We start from the raw sequence: 23275 nt of genomic DNA, 5'->3' as shown, positions 1-23275 counted from the left end.
TTTCCCTCGTGCATTTCACTGCCTGTCTGTCGACACACATGTATGTATATTCAACAACCGGACGGCTGTATTTGTACATAGTGTAGAAATGGCGGAAAATAAAATTTTCTCTTCTTTCTTTTTTTTTTTTTTAAAGAATGTAATTAACATTAACATTTTATTTAAATCCATGTAAAGTTTGCTTTTTTTCCAACATATTTTTTGGGCTTTGTGTGTCTGTGTAGAAGAGATTATGCGGATTGTGTACATGAATAAAGGCTTTTAGAGAAACACTCCGAACCTGGAACACTGACTCGTGTTGTCTCGACCTTCAGCTGCAGATCAAGACGTTCAGGCTCCTGATTAAGTCAATAGGATGAGGACAATTAAGGCATTACGGCGTTCACATGGACATGGGACGACTCTTCACATGTCCGATGCCGGAGTGTGTGGAAGTGTGTGTCGTCTGGGCCTTTCTCACTGAACGCCGTCGGAACTTTTGCTTTTTAACATCCTCCAACCTGAAGCTGCAGAATTCATCAATTCCGTGCGAGCTTATGCCTTCAGTCTGAGAGACACAGTTTATCCGTCCCTCTGAAACACAGCAAACTCTTAACGAGTCCATTTGAAGTGAAACGCAGGAGGAGCGGGAAGCCAAGCGTGGCTTAGAGAGAGCGGCGGCGAGTCCGCGGGAAAGGCACAGAGGCCAGCACCACGCGGTATTTTTGTTGGACTAAAGCACATAAACGGCGCTGAGCAGATAAGAGGCGTAATCGGCTTTAGATTAGCGTGAGCCCCTCCACCAGGTGAGCAGGTGATGTCCTGCCGCGGGACGCACGTCACGACGGACGGACGGACGGACGGACGGACGGCGGCAAAAAACAGGAGGAAGCAGGGAGCGCAGCAGGCGGAGGAGCCAAACGAGGCCGCTCGCTCTGGTTCATCTGAGGAAGTACAGACGGGAGAAAATGTTCTCCGTTCAAAAGTTAAAGGAAAAAATAATGAACATATTTTATGTACTGACACTGTGAATAGTTAGCACTCATTTTGGTGCAATAACTCAGGCTTCATTTGATTTAATATTAGATATTTGTTCCAAAAATGTCAGCATATATATCGATAGCTTGAGGGTTCTGCAGGATCTGCCAGAGGGGTGGGAGTTTAAGAGTTCTGCAGGATCTTAGCTGTTCCTAGCACTGCGCTCTGGACAGAGAGCTCAGACGTTGTTCCCAGTATTTCCTGGAGCCATGCATCCAGCTTGGACTCGGAGGTTCCCGGCCCTTGTCCCGCCCCGGCCTCGACTGATCTGGTGTTTAGGGCCTGTTCTATCAGAGCCTCTGTTCTGTCTTTCAGGCCTGTGTCTTCCAGCCTCGTCTCTCTATGTCACAGTGTTCAGTGTTCTAAGTTCACAGTTTGAAGTTTACAGGATTTTTGGGAAGTCAACACAATTTTAGAAAATTATAAACGCAGCTTTATCCATCATTTGGGAACATGTTCCTCTCTATTTGGGTTGTATTTGTGTAAAATGATGTTTGTTGTAATCCTGCCTTTGGATTTCCAGTTTAAGTTTTTCTAATAGATCAATACAAAAGAAATTACACTTAAAAACAAATGATGAAAAAAAATGATAGGTGGAAGTAATAGATCAGAAATCTCATGACTGTGATTATGTTGTGTCTACTTGAACGCATTTTCAAAATAATTTACTTACTTACACTTAAGTCCAAAGTGTAATCTCCTCTGAGAGCGCCTGAGGCTGCTCCCTTCCGGGGTCGCCATTAGCCGATCGTGTGACCTGTGTTTGAGTTTGGAGCGGGTTCACACTGCGTGACCTTTCTGACGCTCGCCGTGTAGCGGAGGGTAAAGGGCCGCGCTCACTAATCTGTATAAGCAACGCTACGGCGGGGGGATTACAACCAGCAGCCTCCTTCTCTGCATCTACGTCTGTGTACGTTTCATAGACTGTAACGTCGGTTGGAATGCGATTTCAAGTATTTCATTTTGTCTCTGTGACAGTAGAGAGAACACACACAGAGCAGGTAACACACCACCGCAGGACAGTTACACTCTCACACATTCAGAGTGATCGGCTGCTCAGAGGACACATGAAAAACCAAGACATATGGTGGCTTGAGTTTTGCTCAGTAAGAATGATCTCTGTGCAAAAAAAAAAAAAAAAATTCTTTATGTGATTTTCATGAGCTGCTCTTGCTCAGAGTCATTTTTTCTCAGAGTCTTTTTCAATTTTTTTTCTGGAAATCATGATTAGATCTTTGGCAGACCTGACTGAAAGAGTAATAATGTGAAAAACGTGAGCATTTCAGACATAACGAAGCTAGTTTTAGCAGTATCTGACTCAGCATTTCCCAGGGACACCCTGAGGGCCGGTGGAGCAGGGCCAGCGGGTCACATGTGGCCCTCGGACCTCAGGTTGCCCAGCCCGGAGAGAGAACATGCAGACTCCACGGGAAGAGCTGACTGAGGTAAGAACGCCAACCGGAACAGGTGACTGTGAGTCTTCTGTACTCTGCTGCCCCCTGTTGGTGACTGCTGGTCACTATAAAACCGCTCTGACTGCATTCAACCCACTGAAAACCTCCAGCTTGTAAAATTATTCCACTTTCCATTGGACAGCCTTCTAATCTGTGAATCCTCCAACTTTCCCTCTGTTTTTCTGTGATGTTTCCTTCTTTAAACGTCCTTCCGTCAGACAGTATTTGTCCTCCGTTGATCTGAAGCTGTCACACTTGGATGACTTTGCATTAAAAGTCCACAAGAGGGCATCTTTTCATCAGTGATCTTGAAAAAGAGAGAGTCCAGACTGTTGGAGAGAAGACTGTGGAGGAGAAAATAAGAGTATATCCCTCTAGTTTACTGTTTTTAAAAGAAGTTTGAATATGATGGTGCAAACAGAGAAATGAAAGCAGTTTTATTCGTCGTCTGCAGTGACGAACCTCAGATTTCTGGACTATGAAACAATAAATAAACTCAAACTGAATTTGGTGACTTTTGTGGGTTAAAAAAGGGGAAACACATTGTTTTAGGAACAGGATGATTTCAATTTTGTATCACTTACAGTGATCTAATTTTGTCATTCGCTGTGTCTTTGTGGAGAATCTTGACATCCAAAGATATTGTTGAACATAGTTACAGATTTTGAACTGTTAACACAACAGACATGTGATTAACATTAGTTTAATCATTGGGAAGCCCTTAAAAACCATTAAAAAACATTAAAGTTCTTAGCTTTTTTTTTTTTGTATTTCATTAATCTACTGAATGCATCGGTGGAGGAATCACGTTCTGTTGCAGCTCTGAAAACATGAACTGAGGAAAACATGAATGAGCTTCTGGAGTCTGTCAGAGCTCTGGATTACAATCATATAATACAAAATTACTGATTATCAATTTTCACTACTTTTACCTCACCAATGAGGTATTTACCTGGGAAATGAAAGGAGATTTGATATATTAAAATTTTACACTCTTTTCTGTAACTTCCAATCTTTACAAATTGACAAAGACACAAAGATACTGAAACAGCATATAGAAAGAAATTGTTGTGTTACATTTGTGTTTCCTTTGTGGGACTTTTGGGATTTGAACAATTATGATGATGCACAATTTTATTTATCTAATTATGGCACCAAAGACATGTAGAAATCAATCCCGTTTAAACACATTTTCGGTTTGAAATTGGATAAATATTTTTGTATATTTTCACTGTGTGCAAAAGGTCATAAAGGACAGTCAGGAAATAACAGAAGAGTATTTTATTGCTGTAAGTTTGCTCCAGAGGGTTCACGATGGATTTATTTACATTTTTTTCTCAACTCTGATCTTAAATGCACAAATATAAAGTTTACAAACTGAGCAGAGCCTCTGGATTGACTGCATGTTGGATATTATGTCACATTAAATCAATTTATTTTTAAGTGAAGTGAAAAAGGTTCAAATCTTTGTATGAATATGGATGCATACAGTATTGATTAAGCATCCATAATGTGACAGACAGGCATTAATCATGCACGGAGGAGTTGCACTGATGAATAAATGCAACATTTGAGGCATTTTGTTAAATCATTACACTGCTAATGAACATGCGAGGCGCAACACCTCGAGACCGAGCGCCTGCTCTCATACTGACACGTTGACCTTGAAGCTTCGGGGAAAGGTCAGGGACACATCTCACTTTACACTTCACTACGAGCTGAATAAATATGGCAGACAGAAAGAAAAGCAGAGAGAGAGAGAGAGAGAGAGAGAGAGAGAGAGAGAGAGAGAGAGAGAGAGAGAGAGGCCCGTGACTGGTAGCAGTGTGGCGGCTCTGCTCTGCTCTGCTCGGCTCTCAGAGGGTCATTGTTGGAGCTATGAGAGGACAATGCTCTGCCCCCGCCCTGAATACTCGCCATACCAGCTGACCAGCCATTACCAGCACTGCTGCCTCGCTACAATCCAAGCTGCTCCCTCACACACACACACACACACACACACACACACACACACACACACACACACACACACAAAGTCTCAATCATAAGTTTAGTCTTACAGTGCAAAAACACTTTGTGTGTGTGTGTGTGTGTGTGTGTGTGTGTGTGTGTAACAGTGGACAGAAGAGAGAAACCAGGTGGGAGGCCAGCAGCTCCTCACAAAAGGCTTAAGCCAAGGCATGCATGGGCACACATATTGTGTGTGTGTGTGTGTGTGTGTGAGTGTGTGTGTCTGGGCGTGTGTGATTTACAGCGGGTTAAGTTTAGACCCTCGCACCTATCTGTGCCGGCAGCAATAATAACGTTTCCCCTGGCCGAGTGGCAGCAGCCACCCAGCGAGAGCAGAGCAGCTCCTCGCTCCGGCTTATTGTTTCAGGATCCTCCACAAAAGTTCCTCAAAGCGAAGGGTGTGAACAGAACCGCAGAGGAGGGGAGGGGGGAGGGGAGGGGGGATTATACTGTCATGTTTGTGGGAAGAAAGGGGAATCTGGATCACCTGCTTGAAGTGAGAATTCCCACACTGAGAGACAAAGTGTGGGTCTTTAAAATGAACAGGGATTTAATTCAAACGGCACAGAGTGTGATCCAACAACATGTTAATACTTGAAGGTCAGTGCAAAAAAAACTGTTACATTCCATTTATACATGATCAGAAACAACGTAGAAAAGCTATATGCTGACTAAACGGACTCATGTCGGAGCATTTAATACCGTCACCATCACTTTCCTAATCAATCAATCAATCATGGCTTTTTGTACTTTTATCAGTCACTGAATTAAACAATCTGGTGAACGGACTGATCTTTGCAAATTATCAAAACAACCATTTTCAATAACATTAAGAATATATTTAATTTTTCAAGAACTCCTTGTGAACAATTTTGCATTTGAACTGACTGAAGGTGATTCATGTCTATTCAGTCTGATCGTCATGTTTGGTCTTCTTAATATCAAATTAAAAGAACATTTTCAAACAAGTTTATAAAAGTTTGAACTCATTCTTCTGAGAAATCTCATATTCAAACAGATGCAGTTTCACCTGAATCAAATTTTCAAAAAAGGCCCTAAAATCAACAATTACCTTGAAATCAGCATAAAAATCCTCATATGAACAGTGTGTGTCGTGTGTGTGTCTGGTATGACGCTGGACTCCAGTTGAAAGAGGAAGATCATGAACAAAAGTCCTTTTATTCACCCAAGCCGTTTTAAAACTTAAAGGACTGATGACTGAATGTTTGTTTTGCAGCAGCACACAAGAGATCCATGTAAAACTGCTTCCAGCCGTCATATTTAACTAAACATTGTTCATCCCTGGAACAAATCAATAATCATTAGTTATTCATAGTGCTATCAGGGTGCAGTATTGGCTGACATCTGAGTTTGTGAGTTCTGCTTTATGCAGTTTGCGTTTCTCTTCGGTTTTGAGCATGAAACCTGAAAAACACAAGAAACTCAAACAACAGTGAAACTTTGTTTTGTGTTTTCCAGTCAAACACAAATAAATATCTGAAATATTTTAGGCGTTTTCTACTTTAATGAGTTATGTAAAATATTCCTCCTAAAGACACGTGAAGCCATCAAATCTACTTTTAAACTCCTAAGTAAATGAAAATGATTTCACTTGTAATGTACAAATTACACCAAAGTACATTTTGTTTATTTTTGTTTTCCTGAGAAGATGTGCTCTGAATGTAAATATTCTACAGGGCTAAACTGAACAAAATGGTTCCTTCTGGCAGTTATTAAGTCCTCACTCAGGTTTTTTAGAGGAATGCTTTGTGGATTTGCTTCAGCAGCTTTTAAGTTTCAGTTTGACTAATGAAATGACTTTCCTTATTGCTCCCACCTCTGATTAAGAGACTGAGGCATATTTCTATACTGAGTTACAGCATAATTGATAAAATGGAGCAAAAAACCAAGTATATCGACAATCAAGACGGCATCAATATGTTAAGCAGTAACTTGAGTTGTTTTTACTTTCAGTTTTTTTTTTAATGTTTACTAGAGTATTTTTATTTGACTCCAAATCTTCAGCAACTCTTTCTGATGAAATCACTGAAGCAACAATTAGCTGACTGTAGACTGTCAGATGTATTATTTAAACATTCAAATAAAGCCTGAGGTTTTTACTTATGATTGGACAGTTTTGGGTCTGAAGGTGATTTGTGAGCGTCAGCAGCAGCAGCAGTGCCAGTCCTGTAATCCCAACAGACTAGAATACTTGATTAATCGCAGAGAAAAAGTCTTCAAAATCAAGTAGCTGCAACAAATGAAAACTGGAGCGATGGAGTGAAAATACAAACCTGAGTGTTCAGTTTCTAACAGACATGAGAAAAACACTTTGTTTCTTACTTTTCCTCATATTTGAGCAGTTTCAGTGATTTCCTGCTGTCGGTAAATGTAAAGACTGTTACATAATGGAAGCCGTTAAAGTACCTTCAAAACGCACGCGCTCGCGCGCCGTGATGGACGGCCGCTGCTGCACAACAGGTGCGCATACCTGCACTGTTATATTGTTAAACGGCGCGTGCGTGTGCGCGCGAGGGAGCGAGAGCGAGAGAGAGAGAGGCGAAAAGGGGGAAGAGCGCGAGCCGCTGAGAGGCGGGGGGGGGGCTGGCGACGAGCACGAGCCTCCTCCCCTCTGACGACGACGGCGACGCGCGGCGCGCTCCCGACGGCCCCCTCGCGCCGCTGCCCCGCTCGTACTGTAATCATATGATAGCGAGTCGATCCCGCCGCAGAGACACCGACACCGCGGGGCGGACAGCAGCCGAGCACCGGAGCACCGGGCGGAGGACGGCGGACAGGCAGCCAGGCGACGACCCGCCGCAGCGGCGCGAGGACTCGGCGTGAAAAGTGTCAGAAGAGGAGCCAAACTCCCCGCTCCGCCTCCGCCACCTCCACCCCCCTCAGAGGGAACTTTTTCAAACTCCGGGAGAGAAGAGGAGAGAGCTCCGCACACCGAGACCCGAAGGACCGGAGAGCGGCGGTCGAGGCCGGTGTGTCCTCTGGGATCCTGCCATCGCGTTTCTGGGCCCGTTTTTTTTTCCTTTTTCTTTTCTTTTTTTTATTTTTTAAATCAGATAAACAGACTCCGATTTTTTTTTGTTTTTTCGCCTGTTTTTGTTTTCCCCCCCTCCTCTTCGTCGGCCTCCTTCTAGCGGGACCTGAAGCCATGGTTGGGGAGACAGAGGTGAAGGAGAGACCCAAGTCCAACCCGGACTACCTGATGCAGCTGATGAACGACCGGAAGGTGATGAGCTCGCTGCCCAACTTCAGCGGCATCTTCACGCATCTGGAGCGGCTGCTGGATGAAGGTACCCGGCCTCCTCCTCCTCCTCCTCCTCCTCCTCCTCCTCCTGCTTTGAGTTTGACGAGCTGTGCTCAGAAGGTAGAAGTTATTGACTCACTTTATTGAAAAGTCATTAACTGCAGGAATTCCTCTCTAGCCCCCCCTGGAAACGTGACAGCGCCCCCCCCTCCACCTCCTCCGCTAACTCTGATCATACTTTACATTCCCACCACCTGTCATCCAGAGCAATTCTTGTAAAATGTTGTGTGTGCCTCTCTCTCTCTCTCTCTCACACACACACACACACACACACACACACACTGAGGCGGTGGTGATGGGAACAAACAGACAGTTGTTAGTCAGTCTTCTGGCGGTGACCTAATGCTCGGGCCTGTGTGAAGGCAGCAGCCCATCCCTGTGCAGGAACGCTTCCTGTCCGGCTCGTCGCTGCGCTTTCCACTTGTTGATGTTCAGAGTTTTCAAACGGCGCGATTCTTTCTGAAATGTCCCGCGTCCCCCTGTCTGGATGTCCTCCCTCACGGCGAGGCCCCCCGCTGCAGCACGCCGGGACCAGGTGGAGCTCCTGACCCGGTGCTCTGACAGGTCACGTGACGCAGCAGAGGCGGCGGCTGTGACCAGACGGCCCGGACGCCACATCTCCGGCCTGACAGCCGAGCGTATTCATCCCACACAGGCGATAACGTGACGCCCCTGCTGAGCGTCGTCCCGGCCCCCTGTCTCCCTCCCTCCCTCCTGACTGACGAGGACAATAAGGCCCCAAAACAGTTTGCTGGGATACTTTCTGGCGCAGGGTTCTGTGCGACGCCGCAGCGGCGTCCGGTCTATATTTAATCCCGTGACAGGTTGAAGTGTCGAGATAAGAAAACGCTTCGGCCTCCCCCTCCTCCTCTTCCTCTGCTTTGTCTCTTCTCTTCTTCTTCTTCTTCTTCTTTCACTTCTTCTTTTAACTCAGGAGTGGCAGAAGTTGAAGTTGCGCCCGTCTGTGCCGACTTGTTTTGTACGTGAGTGTCCTAATAGTGGCTTTGGGCCTGCGCCGGGTCAGAATCAGCCATTAGAGGATCATCCCTGTCACTGCAGCGGCGGCTGTAATTATAGTGCCCCACTGTAGTTATTATGGTCAGACTTATCACTCTGAGAGCCCGGAGACATGCCAGGCAGCTTGCTGAGGTCAGATGATATTTGTGCCTCCAGGCGGTGATTCTGCCGTGTGTGTGTGTGTGTGTGTGTGTGTGTGTGTGTGTGTGTGTGGGTTCAAACCGGGGGTCCGTGTGCGTGTGTGTTGTCTGGTGGCGGTAGCCGGTTATTATGGTGCCAGTGTGTCATTACAAAGGCATCAGAGGCGAAGCACTGGTCATTGACACGACCCTAAACAAACACACCGGCAGACAAACATGGTCCCATTTATATCTGAGCTTCTGTACGACTCCTCAGCCACGAATGTGACCTTTGAGAAGAACGATTCAGGGAACTGATCGTTGAGATTTTTCAGTTCAAAATGGGAGCAGGTTCTGGTGAATGAATTCTTCTGCTGCATTAATCCTGGAAATGATTTGGCTGCTTGTTTAATGGATTAAAATAACTCAATTCTTTTGGTTTCATCTTGTCCAGTATGGAAATCAGCTTTTTATTTCTCGGTTTTGTGTGAGTTTGCAGTGACTTATCTTGGGTCTTGGACTGATATACAAACAAAGCCAATCAGCACAGGCACAAACAAGTCTTGGAAGATGTTGGTCTGCGTTTTTGGCAATCGGATGCTGTTGGAAATGATCTGCGAGCTAATTGATTTTGCAGCCGTACGGCTTTCCGTAGCGCTTTGTGGTTTCTGTGGGGGCCGTCAACAGCTGTCCCGCACTGCAGATTCATAAACAGCAGTGAGCGGAGGAGGTCGCCGTGACCCCTGACCCCTGAATAGCATGCATGTTGCGGAGAGGAGAGAGAAGTTCTGTGTGTATCTCGGCCCAGAACAGAAAGAAATCGAGACGAGGGGAGTCGGCGGTAATGGAGGCGGCTTGATTGCGAAGCGTTGAGCGGTTAGATTCTACATTGTGGTGCAGAATACTTGCGACCGTCTCCCTGCCGGCTGTCCGCCTGTCTGTCCGCCTGTCTGTCTGTCTGTCTGCTGTCACACTCGCGGCTTCCTTTAATTCTGGCGACAGTGAGTCATCCTCTAAAGAAACGGGGGGAACGTGAGAGCTTCACCCAGCCTGACTCCGCTTCTCTCCGTCTCCCCAAAGAAATCGGCCGGGTGCGGAAGGACATGTACAACGACACGCTGAACGGCGGCATGTTCAACGGGAGGGACCTGGAGGAGCTGCCGGAAGCCATCGGCCCCGTGGCTCAGCTGCAGGAGAAGCTCTACGTGCCCGTCAAAGAGTACCCCGACGTGAGTGAGCCAGCCGGCGACCTTCGACCTTCGCGCTCGTGTTTGCTTTGTCACTTACATAAAGTCGCTCTGGCTCTCAATCGCGAGGAAGATTTGCTTTCCGTGTGATCTGAAGAGCCAGTTTAATTCTGAGATCATCTTCGCTCACACCCAGCGAAGCACTGCGGTCTGGAAATAGATCAATAATCAGCCGCGGTCTGTTAGCAGCGACACAAAAGCCAATCACTTCAGATGAAGGTGATACTCTGATGCACACCAGAGGTTTCCAGCTCTGGATTTACGTTTCATTTTTCCTCTAAAGACAAACGCGCCGCAGCAGAGAGACTCTGCGACTCCCCAACTTTGCGCCAAGTTCAGCTAAGCACTTCAATATGAATCGCCTTGATCCAGACCGAGCAGCTCACATGATCCTCTCCACGCATCGTCTCGCCAATCAGCAAATACAATGACAGGCTGTCCTCACTCACATGACGGGAGGCTAATGAGACACACACACACACACCCACACACACACACACACACACACACACACAGGAGTACTCTGGAAAAGAGGTTGAGATCAAGGTTAATTTTAGAGAGCAGTCCCACTATCTGGATGTGTGTGTCGGCGAGTCGGGGGTCGTCGCAGAGGTCGGAGTGTGTTGAACATTGAGGTGGACTCAGATAAACTTTAGTGGCGGCACCGAGGAAGAGGAGGGGGAGGAGGAAGAGGAGGAGGAGGAGGTAGAGGCTGGACAATAGTTAAGAGAGACAGAGGACAAGTGGCACAGAGAATAAACACACACACACACACACACACTCAGAGAGGGGCAGCTGTCTAGTTAATCACTCAGCCTCAGTGACAGATAAGGTTAAGAGAACGGCGCTGTGCTGTCATGCCACCAGCAGCAGCCAGCAGCCACATAATGATCTATTTCTGTCTCTCTCAGCAACACAAACACATCACAGACACACAAACCTCACAGGCGCAGACACAACGTGCCTCATACCAACACACACACACACACACGCCGTAAAAACCGGGTCCGGGCCGCCGATGTGCAGCGTGTCACTCTCCTGTCAGCTATTTTAAACTTACTCTGTGTGTATGTGTGTATGTGTGTATGTGTGTGTTGTGTGTTGTGTGTTGTGTGTTGTGTGTTGTGTAGTTTAACTTTGTCGGGAGGATCCTGGGCCCTCGGGGACTGACCGCCAAACAACTGGAAGCAGAGACCGGATGTAAAATCATGGTTCGAGGAAAAGGCTCCATGAGAGACAAGAAGAAGGTAAAGAGGCACCAAACCACCGAACGCCGGTCCCTGTCCTTATATTCCTGACTCTTCTGATTGCCCTCATGAAAGGTTTGAACTCTTTTCTCCAGTTTGTATCTGGCAGACACACACGTTCACAGGTCTGCTCTAATGATTATTAATGTGCAGGATTAATTTTTACTGCGGTGACCCTTCGAGGCTTTCCTCCGCCTCACACGGGAGACACGCTCTGGCACCATTACGCATTTTTATATCCTCAACACCTGCAGGATTACTTGTTTTGCTTCTTGCTTGGAGTTATTCGCTCAGTTGTTAGACTCGATCAAGTATTCAGATATAACAAAGTGATCCTGAGAGTGTGTGTCCTCACACTCTGAAGGTGAAGCCTCCTGGCTCCGGCAGGGTTGCCAGATTTGACGTGGTTTTTTCAAGCGTTTGCATTTGGGGAACTGTTTCCCTTCTGGCACGTGGTTCGGTTTTGGCCCCGGACTCATTCCTTTGCATCTGGGCCGTTTTGGTGGAGTCATTTAAACCACATCTGGCTTGAGTTAGTTTTTTTTCTCGGCTGCCCTTTGTGGAACATCATTGGCCTGTCTATCTGTCTATCCCTCTATCCCTCTGTCCATCTATCTATCTATCTATCCGTCCGTCTCTCCCGATGAGTTCTTGGTGCTGAGTTTCTTTCATGTCCCGGTGTTCCGTCCATCTGTCCTCCCTTCCTCTCCCCTGGTGTCTGCTGTTGGACGGAGTCGGCTCAAGCTTTCCAAACGGCAGGTGGAGCAAGTCCAGAACCCCCCCACCACCACCACCTCTCTTTCCGCCTCTCCCCCTCTTTCTCTCCAACTCTCTTTATCTCTTCCCCTGTCTCCTTCTCTCTCTCTCTCTCTCCCCCCTCCCTCCCTCTCTCTCCAGAACATTCCCTACCCCGCACGCCCCTCGGACAGAGAGGAAGGAAAACAGAGACGCAGTGGGAGGCAGCCGGGGGGAGGAGGGAGAAAGATGTTGACTTTTTAGTGTTCTTCAAAATGATACATCTCACTTGACAAAACAGCCGGAGAGGATCCGACCGGCCGAACGCCGCGCCGAGACGCGGCTTTTTTCACCACGGATCGATCCATTCGCAGTTTTTTAACACCTGGAACGGTGTCAGAGCGTTTGCAGTAATGGAGAGCGGTGACTTCGCTACGAAGCAGCCACCGTGCGCAGTCCGTAGAAAACCACAGTCCATCATTTTTAACTGCAGTTTCTCTTCAAGACAGACTTTTTCTGTTGTGGCTTCGGGACTTGGGGACCAGCTGCTTCCCCCGGTTTGAAGTCTCGCTGTGCTAAAACGTCTCCGTTCAGATTTAGCACGCCGACACACAATGCAGGATCCGTCTATTTATCCAGGTGTCTGCAGCTTCTATACGTTCAGGCCGTGTTTATTTTGACTGACTGTCGTTGTTGTTTCCAGTTTCTTACGCTGAAAGACCAGAGAGGAAAACACTCACAGAGCATTCAGAGATGAACATGAGAGAGATCTGTGTAAATCGTAGAGTTGTGAAAGTGAAATCCTGCCAGTTTAGCTGTAACCTCAGGGCCATGGACAGACTTTCTGGACGGATTTGAGGATCAGCGGTCCATCTCGGGCGGTTATAGACCGTACAGAAGTCAAATGTGTTTTGTGACATTAAATGATAATCATTGAACTCATATATTATTCTCTATTATCTATAACGGTAATACCAATCACAAGGATGGGAGTAATTTTGAACTATTAACTGCTGAATAGATGTCATCTTGCACGAAGTTTCTGCTTTTGCATTCATAAAATGAGACTTAAACAATATTTTTATACAAATCCAGTGTAATGTGAGTAAAAGTAACCAAAATAATCGACATTGTGCACATGAACCATTCACAAGCTGCCTCTGAACGTCCCAGTGTTCAGCAGTTTTTGCACAAATCGAAATTGAAAGGTCATGGTGTTTTTCAGATGACGGTAATGCATAGAAATACGTCCAGTCAGTCTGAAGGCACAGGATACACCCTCCACATGTCGCCAGTCCATCACTGGGCGAGCACAAAGAGAGTCGCTTTCACACGCTCCCATTCATAACGACCTGCAGTTCAGAATCATCAGCCGGCCTCGATGAACTGTGTTCAGACCACAGAGAGAACATGCAAACTGTCTTTTTAAGACCTTCATAGTCTGTTGATTCTTTAAACAAACAGCTTCAAGACTAATAAGATGGTCACGATTATGAGAATACATTTACAGTTAAGATCGACATTTTCAGGAAGCGTTTTTTTAATTGGTAAACTGGACTTCCTCGCCCAATAGCAGATTAGAAACTAATGAAGCAGTGATTTCAGCAGCAGTTTTGATAACAGGGACATGATTAAGTGCAGATCAACAGGGGAGGAAGAATTAGGGAGCAGAGCGATCTTGTGTAACCGGCGAAGAACAACATGGCCGCTTCATGAGTCCGACACGCCTCCGAAGCCGCTTTAGACGACCTTGAGCCTTGTGTGTGTGTTTGTGTCTCGCTGGAGGGCGATCCAAAAACCCGAGCCAAGCCAGAAGAAAAGTGAAATCGGGCCGAGCCTGTGCGGCGCATTCAAATTGAGCTTTCTTTAAAGGAAAAAAAAAAAAAAAAACCCTTCCTGCGTTTCCAGGAGGAGATGAACCGAGGGAAGCCCAACTGGGAGCACCTGAGCGAGGACCTCCACGTCCTGATCACGGTGGAGGACACACACAACCGAGCCAAGATCAAGCTCCAGCGAGCCATCAACGAGGTCAAGAAACTCCTCGTCCCCGCTGTGAGTATCTGTCTGAATGTTGTGTACCGGACGGGTGTGTGACTGGATGAGACTCCACTGTGTTGGTATGCATGGAAGGGGGAAGGGGATTGTCAGCCCAAAAAGTGTGTGTGAGTGTATTTGTGTGTGTGTCTGTGTGTGTCTGTGTGTGTGTGTAAGGGGTTAGGGTAATTAGGGAACACGCATAAAGGGGTTTCCATGGTAACCCGGGTTGTTTGAAAGGCTGAGTGAATGAATGGAGAGTCTGTTCACTCGTTCTCCCCACTCCATCACTCCTTTCACTCGTTCACAACTCACTTCATTCCCAACTACTGGCTACAGTATTCCTTCTCCTCCACGGTTTTTTTTTTTTTTTTTTTTGTTAGCACAAGAGAACATTTTGATTGCACTCTCCAGCATTTCTCACATTCTCCTGCCCACCTTCCTCCACCACCCACCCTGCAGGCATACATGAATGCATGACAACAAATCAGAGGCACACAGGAACACGCAAGCAGGTACCCATTTGAAATCACCGCCCCCCCATTTCAAACATATTTCAACATCGAGGTTCCTTCTTTCTTTTTATAATGCTGCATTATTTGGAACAATAGACGGAGTGAAAAGAGCAGCAGGGAGGATTTCTATTGTAGCGATCAGGCAATCAGCTGGTGTCAATCCCAGCCTCAGTCCAGGCGTTTACACGGTACTTTTTATTCCTGTATAAATCCGAATAAAGCCAAATTCCGCTCTAAAATGACCATTAAAACACCTGATAACTTTGTTCAGAAACAGTTTGAATCCGAATAGACTGGCCGGATTAATCTTATAATTCTTGCGGAATTATATGTAAATTAGGCGCGATATTATTTCAGTCGTTCTGCGCATGCTCCGCCGTGATGACGCAATATTCCAAGATGGCAGCCCGCGTCACGCGGATCGACTCGTATGGAGACGGTTTATTTAACGGCAGTTTTAGAAGAATTGGACATAATGACAGGAGCGGGTGGACGGGCGCTTAACAGAGCGGACATTTTCAAAGCTGTAGAGTCAAAGCTAATTGAGAAAGAAAGACGAGAAAAGAGCCGTTTACTTCCGGGAGACGTCAGTACGTCACGGCCGCCCCGTCCAATCAGAACGCTTCAGAGACCCCAGCGTGAGAGAGCATCTAATCCTGCGTTTTTCCCAACAAGATCAGGAATTTAATTCTGAATTACTTAATTCAGAATAAACCAATTCCGAATTAAAAACGCCCTGAAACAACACTCAGCGTTAAAGGATGGAATCAGTGGCTGTTGCTAGCAAGGTGCTGAACACCTGCTAATCTATGTTTGTGCATGAACGTGTGTGTGTGTGTGTGTGTGTGTGTGTGTGTGTGTGTGTGTGTGTATGTGTGTGTGTGTGTGTGTGTGTTCTCGTATTTCTATCCTTGTTGGGGCCAAATGTCCCCACAAGGATAGCAAAACGTGGAACGACGTGCCTTGTGGGGACCTTTTTCCGGTCCTAAGTAGGAGAAACAGTGTTTTCTTGACCATGTTGTTGTTACTGAAAAAAGTAAAAGTGCAAAAACATTTCTTTAGGGTTAGGCTTTGTTGTGGTGTGGGTTAGGGTTAGGGTAAGGGTCAGGGTTAGGGGCTAGACATGAATGGGAGTCAATGGAAGGTCCCCACAAGGATAGAAATACGAGACTGTGCGTGTCTGTGTGTGTGTGTGTGGAGGGTGAAGTTAATGACGAGCGTTAGCTTAACCCGGCCGACCTTCCTCCCCGAATGTAAATCAGTCGAGCTTTTCACCGAGCTGTAACCGGAGCTAAGAAGTGAAGCATGTTTGACACCAAATATGTCTGGTGTGACGGGGCGACTCCGTCCGAGGTCTCTGGTTAACCACATCGCAAACACAGGGCCCTCACGCGGCGGCATTCCCTCAGAAAGAATTAAAAATAAAGGGAACTTATTCTCCTCATGCATCAAAAATTAGGAACCAGACAAATTTGCTCTTCCTGGATGCTGAATCTCACTTCATCTGAAGCTGTAATCTCCCGGCTGGTTGCTGTGAGGGCAGATTATATGTGTTAGAAACTATAAAGACAGTTATTAGTTTGTGTGCAAACACTTGACGTTTCCTGTTGACTCAAAGGAAAAAAAAAAGGCGGAAGTGAAACCGAGATCCTTCCCGATTAACTTCACGGAAACAAAGTGGAACTGGACGCTACGGAAAAATAAAGGCAGCTTTTAGCTGTTCTGCTGTCACTGCTATGTCAGCAGGATGGAGACAGACCTGCGTCATTTCAAATGTTCTTCAATGGGTAAAACCTCTAAACGCTAGAGTGTTCAACACCACGCTAGTCTGCAGACCAAACATCAGGAGAATCTGTTTGATTTTAGAAGAAATGTGCTTTTTTTGTAACATCCCTCAGATTTAAACCTGTTCTGGTTTTGTCAAACGTTTGGAGTCTGTCAGTCGCTGCTCTCCTCTCAACTTGTGAACGAAAAAAGGAACATCAGCGTTGAATCCCTGACATTCGATCAAATCGTACAGATAAAACAACACATTCTTTATGAAAATGACAACAGAAAGGCTCAGATTGTTGTTGTAAAATATGTAAATGGAGGCAGGCCTGGGTTGGGTGTCCTGCATAATCAGTCGATTTGTTGACCGGGACCTGACAGCGTTTGATTCATCGGCTGACGGGGCGTCGCGGCTCGGCCGGCTCATTGCGCTGCTCTGTTTGCATGTTCCGCTGCAGGCCGAGGGCGAAGACAACCTGAAGAAGATGCAGCTGATGGAGCTGGCCATCCTCAACGGGACGTACAGAGACGCCAATGTCAAGACGCGTAAGGATGAGCTCATAGTTAGCATGTGGAGGAGGGCGGTGGGCGGCGAGGGGGGGTCGTGGTACAGGAGTCCACTGTATATCTGAACAATGCCTCTGTTCCTGCTGTTAAATAGACTGTTTGTCCTCTGCTCTGCCTCCCTGTCTATTGTCTTTGTGCTCTGTGTCCTCTGTGTGTGTGTGGGCGTGCACACACACTCTTGGCGTCACTGTACATCTGTGTGTCGCGCAGCCACCGCCGCCTTCCCGCTCGCGACCCCCCAGGCGCCCCGGATCATCACGGGCCCGACGCCCGTCCTGCCGCCCACCCTGCGCAACCCCGCCCCCGTCACCACGCCCACCATCATGCCGCTGATCCGTCAGATCCAGAGCTCCGCCCTCGTGCCGGGAGCCAATCCGCACCCGGCGCTGGTGCAGCAGGGGCCCGAGTCCGGGATCATCTACACGCCCTACGAGTACCCGTACACGCTCACGCCCTCCATATTGGAATACCCCATCGACTCAACCGGAGTATTAGGTACATAGAAATGAGAAGTTCCTCACTTCCATACGTGGTCGATGGATGTATTACGAGACCTGGATCCTGGACTCCAATCACACGTCCCAGGAAAGACCTCAGATCTTTCAGTTTGTCCCTGAAAGGAACATTTCTGCAATTAAACAGAAAAAATGGTTGAAGTTGCCGCCTCCCTCGTTCGCTGTCGATTTATCATAACTGCGTTCAGACAGAAAAGCATATTTTTGTCCCCCGGAGGTATTTTTCTCACTCCTTTTCACTCTTAAATATGCGAGTTTCTGTGGCTGCTTAATTAAAACCTCAATTCACTCAGTGTTTTTATAGATTTTTAACAATTTTTTCTTGAGCAGCCACATTTTACTTGGATGCTAATGAAATGACAATTTTCTAATAATATATTCCGGGCATTGCATTGAAATACTTGATTCTGGTCACAGTAAAGTTTTACCTGAACTCACAGCAAGGCTAAAGTCTATAAAATGAACCAAGAAATTAAAGTGCAGTGATGAAACTTGAGCTGTATCTGGCGCTTGGACACGTCTTCGCCATTAAAATTGAAACTAATTCTTCATTTCTGATCGTGTGTATGTTAAAAGCCAGAGTCCGATCTGCTTCTTTGCTGCGTTGCGCGGTGAGACTGGGACCTTGGCAGCCCCCGTCCAGCTCTCGTAATACATCCGCCTCACACACAGACGCCCGCTGAAGCTCATTGCTGGGCTAACAGTCCCTTCTTCCTGTGTTTTCGCAGGTATGGCTTTCCCAACCAAAGGCTAAGCGGTAGCAACCCTCCCTAGCGCACACACATGGACTGGCTTGCAGAGACCCCCCTCCCCCTCCCTCCCCTCTCCCCCCCTCCCATCCCCGACATATTTGTCCCGCAGAGCAAACACTCCAGGGTTTGCCTCTAGTTTAGGACGACAGGTTCCTCCGCAGTCGTTCTGTCCGCTCCTGTTCATTCTCCTCTTCGTATTAGCAGAGTAGTGTTGTGGTGTGACGGCTATTTAACTTTTTTTTGTTTTGTTTTTTGTTTTTTTTAATAGATCAGCTTCCGCTTGTAATCGTTAACACGTTTTAGTGATCCCATAGATACGTTAGAGCTGCTGCTCGTGATTTAACCTACGTTAAAAAGCTTGTTTTGAACACAGAGCTATAGAGTGACTTTGCTTCCAGCTGATGTTGAATCTACTAGTGAAACTTAGTGAGACGTTAGTGGTTTGGATTCATATTGTCTTTAGAGAAGAGAAGACCACAAAACAACACAGATAATCTTGTATCCTAGAAGCGAAGATTTGGGTTTTTGTTTTTGTTTTTTTTTACGTATTTTTTCACCCTCAGCCTTGAACACTCTGTAAATTCCTGGTTTGCCTGATGTTGGTGCCATGGGTGGATCGTCTGATGTCTTTCTGATGAGTAACCTCCTGTGTTCTGTTTTTGGCGAACGTCAATGGCTGCTAGCAGGTGCCATGACCACTAAGGTACGACGCCACGACAAGAGAATCCATCCTTACCAAAGGGTAGTGACCACAGACAGAGGTTAGTTAGCTCACCAGCCACTTTACGTGTGTCTGTGTGTATGTGCGTGTGTGTGTTTGTGTGTTACTGAGTGTGTGTGTGTGTGTGTGTGTGCATGCAGACCAATGGACCAATCTCAGTTTACATGTGTCTATAATACGGCATGCCTTAAAAAAAAAAGAGAGAGAGAGAGCGAGAGAGAGAGAGAGTAATAACTGTATCAGGCGAAAAGGTCAAAAATGTGAAGCAGTGTTTGTGAAGCGAGGGAGCAGATCGGGAGGAACCATGTCGGGACCCTCTCAATTAGAATGGATCGCTCCGCTCATGTGACTCGGTCCTCGTGACTCCGGGTTCGGAGTCGAGTCTCAGAAACGTTTTGTTGTTGTTGTTTATCTCTTCAGTACTACTTCTGACCCTGCAAACACTGTGGGAAGTTTTATTTATGCCCACCTCCTCCATTCCACTAGATCTTATTATTCTTATTGTTATTATTAATAAAACCTGTGTTACGCCCACTTACTTCATGACACTTAAGGTAACAGTGACTGTCTTGTGCTAAAGGTCACTGGACTGATGGCGACCTTTGGTTTTTACTACTAAAACACAGCGTGTGATTAACTACTGAAGTCTGTGTTCCGAGCTCTTTTGTATGAAATACTGTCGTTTGTGGTCTTATAGGTCGCCCACTGGACTTTATCATTGGGGCTGTTTACATCATTTTCATTTATTTCCTAGCCAGAGTGGTGCTGTTGCCATGTATTTAGCTGCAAAATAAATTTGTATATAGGGATTTTAAGGATTTTAAGTGCTTATATGAAGCTTATGGAACAAGATCGCTTGGAAATACTTGTAGTTTTTTTTTGTTTTGTTTTGTTTTGTTTTTGTTTTTAGTTTGTAAATTTTATTTTTTTGTTTTTATGATATGCTTTTTATAGATGAAGTGTGTCCATGTAAACTTTTATTCAAAGTGTGTAGCTACTACTGTTTTAGCCGCCGCGAAGCGACGGCGGCCATGAAGGCAGTGTTTCTGCTCTGTGTATTTAAGACGAGGCGACCTTCTCCACTCGCAGGCCTCCTCACTGTTTTATGCAATAGAAATGGACTAGCTAGCTACATCATATGTGTGTGCGTGTGTTTGTGTGTGTGTGCGTGTGTGTGTATGCGTATGTGTGTGTGTGTGTGTGTGTGTGTGAGAGAGAGGGCGGCGGCGCTCCTGTTGTACACAATGGACGAAAAAACACTAAAAGGCAATAAAGATGACTATTGAAAAACAAATCTGAAACGCAAACCAAAGCCTCTAAATTCTTGTAGCTAGTCTGTCTATTGTTAAATTGTTTCTAAATCCCTCTAAAATCACCATCTCTTAACCTCTCATCGCTGTCTCTTACGGTCTTTGCTTACTGTAGTGTTCCAGGCGCTCCTCTAATCCTCCATAGCGAACCGATCAAACCATAATCAATAATCAAGTTAATCACCAGACCTTGTGCCTGCTGCTGAGCCAGGCGCTGAACTCTCCTCTCTGGACATAAAGGTCACTCTCTCACCCACGTGGAAACCATGCCGCCTCGCTCTCCGCCCATGGTTTCGCTGTCGTTAGCCCAGCTAGCATGAGTAGCGTCGCCGTAGCAGCGCTCGCGCGGCGGGAGGGGGGCGTGTCCTGCGGGGCTCCTCGTTAAGCCCCCCCCCTCGCGCCGTGCGACCGCCGTAGATCTGCCTTGTTGTCATCCCGACGCCACTAGCTGACACTAATCTCTCTTCTATCTTTTTTTCTGTTTATGTCTCCTTCTTTGTTTTCCTTTCCACGTCCCGTCCGTCTGTCTGTCTAACTCTAGCTGCCACGGCAACTAACCCATGACCCCCCCCTCCTCCTGACCTTCTGACCTTTCCGCCCACTGATGACCCGCCCATCTCTGCCCCGCTGGCGTGCTCATTGGCCCGCGGCCCCCCGCCACTTCCCCAAGCCCAGCCAACCAGAGACCAGAACATTGGGAACAGCCCGGCAGCTTCTGTCTAACCGGCCAACCAGACGACAGCCGACCTCAGGACCCCGCCCACCGCCGAGTCCTAACCCAAACCTCGCCAAACTGTGCCTTTTCCTCCGAAACTCCGAAGCCCACTCGAGGGTTCGCTCAAAAAGTTACAATCTTCCACTGCTGGTGGCGTTGGAGGAGGACCAGGTGACCCCGCGGAGGGCGGCTCTGAACCCGGTCCCCCCTGGAGCTGCCACGCCCTCGGCCCAGCAATGCAATAATATTGACTCTATTAATACCATGTCGATAACACTAGACCAGCACACAGAGCCACTAAACTGAAGGAGCTACCTGGATATTTTCACACATTCTTCCTCAGCTGGCGCCTCTCTGTCCATCATTCAACACTTCAGAGGAGAAAAAGTTCACGATCCTCTGTAATCATGTATATCTGGTGAAATCGCTTGACAATAGAGGTTTGCACATGATGAAAACCGTCTGGACGAGTGCATCAATTTACACTTTTTACCAGGAGAAAACGTGAAAATCTGCCAGTGATTCATCTCGTTGGTAATTATTTAATAGATAAATTAACGTTTTGTCAAAAGACACAAGATAAGAACTGGAGATCTGCTTTTTTTTTTAAAGAATTAAAACCATTTATTATTGATGAAATTTTGATCATGGACTTTTCCAAGCAGAAAATGCTTGATTCTGTGCAGCTTTTGTACCTTAAGTGCATCACCTTTGTAAATTCAACTCTTTTTTCTACATATTCCAACCAGAATTCACTATTAGGCGACTGGTGCTCGATGAGGAAAACCAACCAACTGGAATCCAAAATGCCAAACCGTCTCACGAGAGGCGCGGCCCAGGAAACGTGCACGGCGCGCACATGCACACACTCAGACACACAGGGGAAAGGTTGCACTTCTCTCGTGAAAATCTACGACGATGCCTTTTGCCTTTTTCCACACTGCAGTATTATATGAGCTTGAACAACAGTGCCTTTATTTATCGAGCGCGGCGGAACAATGGCCCGCCTCCCGCCGTGCCGACGAGCCGGGGCTCCAGGCTCCGCCGTCGTCCTCCACATTTTACAGCTTCACATCCTTGACTTGTCTGGGTTCAGATCCGAGTGCCAGAAAAAACGTGGCCGGCTCGAATTCGCAGCACGGCGCCCAACATGCCACGAGAACAGTGTTATATGTGATGATCTTTGTTTTGTTGTTGTTTGGTTGATTGTGCTGCTGAACATAAAGTCGTCCACATTACTTTTACATATTTATCTGCTCTTTCAGAGGATGTCAGAATACACAAACACACACACACACACACACACACACACACACAAACCAAGTGATGCCTTGATATGGAAGAAATCCTGCAGTTGTAACATCTGTAACAAGTTTATAATGTATTTTTATATCCTATTTTGTACGTGGAAATAACATTAAATTACCTTTTCAGATGAGAACGACATGCCTTATGACGGAGAGTAATTTGAGAGCTGCTGTGTTTTCTGTGGATCGTGTTCTGGAAGTCCTGATGAACTGGAGTCGGACGTTCTCTGTATTAACTCGAGCCTCTCCGATCAGCATTGCTTGCCCTCTGTGCCTTTTTGTATACTATGAGTGTGACGATTAACAGTGTAGTACGACATTAATCGACTCTCCAGTGCCAAGTTTAGGTTACTAACTGTTACCACTTCTGTGATTATTAACAACTTTAATGGTATCTGTCTTTGCTTTGGATTTCTTTAAAAAAAAAAAAAAATACATGTGTGTCTAAAAAAAAAAAAAAAAATTTTTTTTGAAAAGTAAAAGATATGTGTTGAACGATGATCTTTTAACTTTTAAAGTATTCTGAGCAGAAATAACTCTTTGTACACGATTAAACTCATAGTTGTAAAACTAACAAACTTTGTTGCTTTTTCTCTGTAGCACTTAATTATGCAAATCAGCTTCCTTTCCGCATACTAATCACCAAACACTCCTTAGATACAGAAAGGGGAAGGAAAAAAAGCTCCCGAGCAGATACTTTAGACAAAATGCAGGGAAAAGGCCACAACATGTTTTTCCCACTTCTCCTTTTCTGCGCTCTCCCTCTCTTGTTCTCCGTCTTCCTCTCGCTTTTTAAGTGGACGTTACACACATCAGTGTGTGTAATGGGAGAGAAGAAAACACCCAGCTCACCATGGTTTCTCACAGGCATGCACATGTATAACAGAGCGAGGGAGGGAGC

General features: G+C 46.3%; 1 protein-coding gene across 5 annotated transcripts; it reads left to right on the top strand.

Annotated features, from left to right (window-relative positions):
* Nucleotides 1-7566: 7566 nt before the first annotated feature.
* On the top strand, nt 7567-22990 carry qki2 (QKI, KH domain containing, RNA binding 2). 5 transcript variants are annotated; one of them, XM_030097496.1, is made up of 9 exons: nt 7567-7789; nt 10020-10168; nt 11317-11433; nt 14077-14220; nt 16946-17033; nt 17265-17549; nt 18274-18297; nt 19008-19082; nt 20894-22990. In XM_030097496.1, the coding sequence occupies exons 1-9, from the start codon at nt 7648-7650 to the stop codon at nt 20914-20916; spliced, it is 1047 nt and encodes a 348-aa protein (XP_029953356.1). In that variant the 5' UTR covers nt 7567-7647; the 3' UTR covers nt 20917-22990. The 5 variants fall into 5 exon arrangements, with proteins under 5 accessions (XP_029953356.1, XP_029953355.1, XP_029953359.1 ...); XM_030097495.1 differs by having other exon boundaries at nt 19005-19082; XM_030097499.1 differs by lacking the exon at nt 18274-18297 and having other exon boundaries at nt 7568-7789.
* Nucleotides 22991-23275: the final 285 nt, after the last annotated feature.

This window comes from Salarias fasciatus, chromosome 8, assembly GCF_902148845.1.
Source record: "Salarias fasciatus chromosome 8, fSalaFa1.1, whole genome shotgun sequence".
Taxonomy (NCBI): domain Eukaryota; kingdom Metazoa; phylum Chordata; class Actinopteri; order Blenniiformes; family Blenniidae; genus Salarias; species Salarias fasciatus.
This window is presented reverse-complemented; position numbering and strand designations above follow the sequence as displayed.